The 7069-nt window shown below is 39.4% G+C and overlaps 1 protein-coding gene across 1 annotated transcript in view; it reads right to left on the bottom strand.

Moving 5' to 3' along the window:
- Window positions 1-7069, bottom strand: part of DNAH5 (dynein, axonemal, heavy chain 5) — a 274359-nt gene that overhangs the window by 122215 nt on the left and 145075 nt on the right. Inside the window, 1 exon segment of the mRNA XM_011994188.1 lies at window positions 6498-6632. Within this exon segment, the coding sequence (XP_011849578.1) occupies window positions 6498-6632 (135 nt within the window).

The raw sequence follows: 7069 nt of genomic DNA, 5'->3' as shown, positions 1-7069 counted from the left end.
TAGAAGGTAAGGAGGGAAGGCATCTTGTCTTCCCTATTTTCCTCATTATTTCATCCTCAGTGTTTAGAAGGGTGTCTGGTACTATGTGTTTGTTGGTAAATATTTTTTACATAGATAAATAAATACAAGAAACCTGGAGTCATCTTTGACTTTTCTCACTGTCTCCTATGCCTCTCCTCCAACGACCTTGATATGGTTTGGCTCTGTGTCCCCACCCAAATCTCAAGTGGAATTATCATCCCCAGTGTTGGAGGTGGGGCCTGGTGGGAGGTGACTGGATCATGGAGGTGGTTTCTAATGGTTTAGCACCATCGCCCCAGTGCTGTCTCATGAGTGAGTTCTCACGAGATCTGGTTGCTTACAAGTGTGTAGCGCCTCCACCTTCGCTCTCCCTCCGGCTCTGGCCATATGAGAAGCGTCTACTTCCCCTTCCAACATAATTGAAAGTTTTCTGAGGCCTCCCCAGCCATGTTTCCTGTATAGTCTGTGGAATCATGAGCAAATTAAACCTCTTTTCTTTATAAATTACCCAGTCTCAGGTCGTTCTTTATAGTAATGCAAGAACAGACTAACATAAACCTCTACTCAACCAATCACAAGTTCTGGCAGTTCCACTTCCTAGTCAAGGTTGAATGCATCCTTGTTCTGTTTCCTTTCTCACTTTTACCGTCTTGGTCCAGCCCAACCTCCCTTCTGAAAACTGACTGCAACTGTGTCCTCTCAGGTCTCTCTGAGTGCAGCCATGTCTCTTGCATCTTGTTTTTCACTCTACCTCCAGAACGAGCTTTCCAAAGGGCAATGCAATCCTCCTCAGGACTCCAGGGGGTTCCTCATTAGTGACTTACAGGGAACTCCATGGTGCCCACTACTTACTCCTCCAGTCTCACTTCCAGACAGTCCTTCTCACTGTCTTTGTTCTGGACCCTCAGGATCTTAGTTCATTTACATTCAGTTAAAAAAACAACAACCATATAGACTATGAAGTGGTGTTCACCTTATAGGCTGGCTTACAGCATTCATTATGAGATCCTTTCTTATATATTTCTAGAGTAGCCATTTCTAAGCCCAAAAAGAACTCTCAGGATTATCATTAGCCAAATTCACTTTGTGAAATACTGATTTAGATGAATGATCTTCTAAAACATGTCACTTCTCTCAATCCAGTTACTGATTTTAAAAAAATTAAGTCTCTAGCAAGGACTTGTACTAAGGACCTATACTGTTCTTTAAGAACAGACAATCACTTTACTCTGAAATTGGAGAATCATAGTCGGCATGACAGCATCTTATGCAATTTATAAGACCTAAATAAGATTCCAATCTCATTGTCTATCTACACACACAGGATATCATCATTAACCCAAGCTGTGACAGCAGCATTTTAAGACATGAAAACCAGATGGTCAGAAAACCAGGTAGGCTGAGGAATGGAGCTCCCTTCTGGCTCCTCCTCCGGACTCCACAGTACAGCATTGAGATTCTGCTGTAAGTACTACTTATCTCACCAACCACATTTGGTTATGCACATGCCTGTTTCCCCAACAAGACAAAGGGAGGCAAGCAACATTGGAAAGGGTATTGGAAGGATCATGTGCAGCTGAGGCGATGGTGCATTGCCTAGTTCTTAGGTACAACAGTCACACAGTCATCTTTGTGAAAGAGACACAGTGCAAAATCTGCACCACCTTACATAACAGCTCTGACTAGGCTGAAAGACAGGAAAAACAAATTAAACTACTGCTTCTCACATTGATCAACTCTGTGATTTCATGTAAGCCACTTAATATTTCTGGGTATAATACAACCCAGAAATGAGAGTGTGTATAGATACATAAATCATATGTACATACATATATATGCATATGAATATGCATATATGCATTATGCATTAATGATATAATATATATGAAAGCAATTCATGAGCTTGCTAGAGTATTATGCATTAATGATATATATGAAAGCAATTCATGAGCTTAATGTAGTACAAAATGTAAAGCTATTTTATTTTTTCTCTGTATCTCTATATGCTAGCACCTAAATCATTTTTCATGCATGTTACATACAATTAAATAGAAATATAAAATACACTTAATTTTAGTTTTTCATATATGTGCTATTAGCTAAAACATAAAAATGGAGAGTTACAGTCTTTATTAAGAAATCTACTGCCTAATAACATCTTCCTATTTTATTGTAATTCACTAAGACCAAACGAAAATAGTCTTACATTAGGAAAGTTTAAAATGCTCAACAGTACATTGTAAAAAGTAAAATACGTCAAAAATCACAAGAAAATACAATAATGCATAGCTGGAAGCTAAAAATAAAACAAGCGCACTAAGTGATAAACCAGCCCTTTAGATATTAATATAGATAAAGGAAGGCCATTGGAAGGAAGCACGTGGGTGCACAGCACAGCACAGCACAGCCCAGCCCATGGACCCTGGTTTCCAGCTTCGGTTCTGCCAACAACTAAGTGAATTCAGACAATGCTTGAATCTCCTTCCACCTGAGTACCTCAGTCTTAACAGTAAAACCTGATATTTGAAGAGAGCTTTATGATACAAATATACTTTCACATATTATCTCTTAGGAAACTAGTCTTCAAACTGTGTTCTGAGGAACCAAAAGGATTCTCTGCAACCACAAGGATCCCTTGCAGGAAGAAAAGATGAGGCAGGAATGAGCTCCAGGACCCCAGCTCCAATTCCACCAAAGCAAATCCATGTTAACTTATTTTATAGATTAATCTACTGCACAAGATGTCATTTGGAAAAGTGGTTCTGGGTCCAAAAAAAAAAACTATGGAATTTCCATCCAGGCTCTAGGAGTCTTATTTTTTAAAAAATAAAACCTATTGCTACGCAACCATTTGTAAGATGGTGGCTATATTCAAAACACTTTATAATTATTTTTAGAAATCTTTTCAGAATTTATCTTAAGTAATTTTTGCTGTCTTCTTTTCACCTTTTTGTATTGCTTAAATTTCTGCTTCTATGTATGAATTATTTTCAAAAATAAAAAAATTAAAACAATATTAGTTTGGGGGGAAAAATGAGGAATCTTTCTTAAGAAACTGACTAAATTCCCTTAGCCAAAAAATGGGATGACTGTATAATTTTTGTCCAAACCAGATACTTTTGATAGTGGCAAAGGATGCTATTAATTATTAATCTGAGACAATGAAAATAACCTGGATTGTCCAGGCAAAAAGTGACAAATAGTCCTTCTACTGATGAAAGATGTGAAAGTTACATCATGATGAAAACAACCTGTCAGGAACAGGCACGTGCCCTTCCTTGGACAGTGTGCCATCATGGTAACAGCTGAGAAATGGACAGTATCTATTTTCTCATCTACGATTTCAGTTTGGTTGGGATCCAGATACATGGGAGACGCAGAGGCAAACGCTCTGCTCTACCAGCCCCGTTTAGCATGAATGACTGAAAATTACAGTGAGAAAGTTAATTACAACAGTTTGGCTAATTGAAAGCTTTCTGAAACTAATGAGTCTTGCTTAATAGAAAGCCCTGATGCTCAACAGTCAAAACAGTCTCTGGCACTAAACAGAGTGGATGATCCTGTGATGCTTCTGAACAGAAAAAAGAAACAGTGACATGTTAACTCCACCTTAACACTGAAGAACAGTGAGGAATCAGGCTAAAGCCTTGTGTATCAGATAATCAGAGCCTAAAGAATACTTCATTCTTCTTCTATTTATTATATTTGAATATGGCACCACTTCTAGAAATTTATTATATGGTTTATGAATTTGTATAGCAAACAACAGGTGTTCTAGATAACATATGGCTTTTTCCAGGAAATGAGTAAATATTTCACGTTAAAGAGACAGAAACCACAGATCTTTAATACCTGGCAGAGATGTCACAGAGTTGGTAATGAAAATGCAGTGACAAGGCCTTGTTGTATAATAAAAGATTGGGCTGGCCTTTGTTCCTGGAAAAGTCCTGATAGAAAGGACTCTTATTCACATGGGCCCCTCATACCACTCACGCCAACCACTCATCACCAACCATGTGATGAGAAGGTTGAGGTTTTAAGTCACATGATATCAGCTGACCTGGGAGGGGAGCTGATGGAGATTTGAGTTCAGTCTTAAAGATCTTGGCTGAGCACAGTGGTTCATGCCTGTAATCCCAGCACTTTGGGAGGCTGAGGTGGGCGGATCACAAGGTCAAGAGATCTAGACCATCCTGGCCATCATGGTGAAACCCCATCTCTACTAAAAACACAAAAATTAGCGGGGTGTGGTGGCCCACACCTGTAGTCCCAGTCATTCAGGAGGCTGAGGCAGAAGAATCACTTGAACCCTGGAGGTGGAGGTTGCAGTGAGCAATGATCGTGCCACTGTGCTACAGCCTAGCGACAGAGCGAGGCTCTGTTTCAAAACAAATAAAAAGATCTGAGTCCTGTCCTATGGCCAATGATGTGATTAAGTATGCCTATGTAATAAAACCCCAATAAAAACCCAGGACACCACGGCTCAAGTGAATGTCCAGGTTGGTAATATACATGATATACCTGGAAAGTAGCACATTCTGAGGACAGGGAAGGTTTGCATTTGGGACCCTCCCAAACCTTGCCCTCTGTATCTTTTCTTTTGACTGATACTTCTTTGTATCTTTGTAAGAAAGCTGTAATAATAATCACAGCACTTCCCTGAGTTCTGTAAGTCATTCTAGTGAATTACGGAAACTGAGAGGGCTGAGGGAATGGTCTAACGTATAGCCACCTGGGTCAGAGGTATGGGTCTCCTGAGAACCCCAAGCTCGTGGCTGGTGACTGAGTGAGGGCAGTCTTGTGGGACCTGGCCCTTAACTTCTGAAATCTGCGTTACCTCTGCCGTAGTTACTGTCAGAATTACATTGTAGGCCTAAAGAGTTAATACAGTCTCATGAAGTGTGGATCATTAGAAAATCACCCCACATAATGAAAAAATATCACTCTCTGATCTGATTTTTTAAAAACCTTTACCCTCAAATAACGTTATAATTATAACCTTTAAAGAGAATGTCCTCCTAAGGTAAAACTAACGAAAGCTCTTTAATTGTAAAGCGGTATTAAAGGAACACATATAATGTTAGCATCTTGCCAACCTAGGGTAATTTAATGTGTCATTTCCCAAACACAAAAATGCCACTGCTGAGTCACTGCAATTTGGGGTTGACCCCCATCCAGATCTGCCCACCCAGACACTATATGAATGGCATTTATTTGACAGAAGGACAGCCCATACTGAAAATCTCGTCTCCTCCAGAAGAGTATAATGAAGTCGACGGTCTTATTTAGAAGTTTAATCAATGGCCTTAGTGTATTGGCACTCCACTGTCACCAATTAAATTAAGTGATAAAATGTCGTGATTTAACCATGCCTTCAACAAGTTTCATTGCTCTGATATTTTCATTCCAACAACTAAAGAACAACAAAGTTCATTGAAAGCAAAGTTCTTTGGATTTGTGTTCCCCTAAACATTTCCCTTCCATTTGCAATTTATGACATGTATCTGGTAATATATCAATGTCCTAATAAAAATATGAGAGATCATTTGCAAATCACTGAAGCATGTACTGACATTTAGGATTTCCTACTCAGTTTCAATAAAGTCTTGTACAATTTAGGACCAGGAGAAAAAGAACCATTTAAGCCACTGCAAACCTAGGTCATTCCTGGTGGTTTCATTGGGAAAAAAAATAAACAATGCAAACTTGAGGGGTTTTTCTCTCTCTCACACTTCTGTGACACATAGAGTAAAATATTTCGTATCTAAGGGTCTAAGATTTTATACCTTGTTGCAACTGAGGATGGGAGCCAGGGTGGAATGTTAAGTCATGGAACAACAAGATTAAAGTGGCATTTTAGGAAATGGGGATTGGAAGGTATAATAGCTAGACTGAAAGAGAATTCAACTTGAACCAATCATAGCTGCGGATTCTTCCATGCCAATACCCTGCTATGCAATCATGCAGAAGTGGATTACCTAAAGGTAAACAAGGAGCATGAAGATAAGGAAACAGATGTGAAATGCATTTCTTTTGGTACTGTAACAGCCTTTGAGACCTGAGCAAGATGGATGCATTAAAGATGATTGCAAAGTGCCTAGCCTCAACGAGTATTAGGAACACCTTCAGGCAAGCAGACTCTAGGGAGAGGAAGTAGGTTTAGGTGGGGAATAAATGATTTTCTTTCAGTTTTGGATTGTGCACATTCACAATATTTTCTACATAGATATTTTAAACCGCATTGAGGCCTATAGCACCTTATATAACCTTTTAATGCTTCCATAATTTAAGATGTTATAATCTAACTAAGGAAACTATTGCAGTTGAATAACCGAAAGAATGAAAAACGTAAGTGGGTGATTTATCATGGCTATGAAAGTTCAGATGAATTTCAGATGAAGCAGAATAGTAGAGATTTGGGCCTCCAAAGTTTGTCACAAACTTGGGCTTACTGAGCCATACCAAAGAGCCAGTACCTGGAACATCAGTGGGGTGGTTGCAGAGGAAAAATTCAGACTCTTGATCATGTGACATTCAGGATCATATCTGGACATAAATCCTTTAATTATGACTGTTTTGGCTGTTCCTTGTTCACCAATTAATAGTACAGCCTAAAATAGTGGGAATTGAAAAAGAAAAAACAAGAAATGAAATAAATGAGTGTGATGGGCTGAATTTGTCCCCCCAAAATTCACATGCTGAATCCTCAACCCCCAGTATCTTAAAATGTGATTCTATTTGGAAATAAGGTCTTTAAAGAGGTGACTAAGGTAAAATAAAGCTGTTGGAGTGAGCCCTAGCCCACTCTAATTGGTGTCCTTATAAAAAGAGGAAATTTGTGGCCAGGCATGGTGGCTCACACCTGTAATCCCAGCACTTTGGGAGGCTGAGGCAGGCAGATCATCTGAGGTCAGAAGTTCGAGACCAGCCTGGCCAACATGGTGAAATCCCGTCTGTACTAAAAATACACAAATTAGCCAGGTATGGTGGTGGGCACCTATAATCCCAGCTACTCGGGAGGCTGAGGCAGGAGAATCACTTTAACCCA

Source organism: Mandrillus leucophaeus, unplaced genomic scaffold (assembly GCF_000951045.1).
Source record: "Mandrillus leucophaeus isolate KB7577 unplaced genomic scaffold, Mleu.le_1.0 Scaffold445, whole genome shotgun sequence".
NCBI classification, from domain to species: Eukaryota; Metazoa; Chordata; class Mammalia; order Primates; family Cercopithecidae; genus Mandrillus; species Mandrillus leucophaeus.
This window is presented reverse-complemented; position numbering and strand designations above follow the sequence as displayed.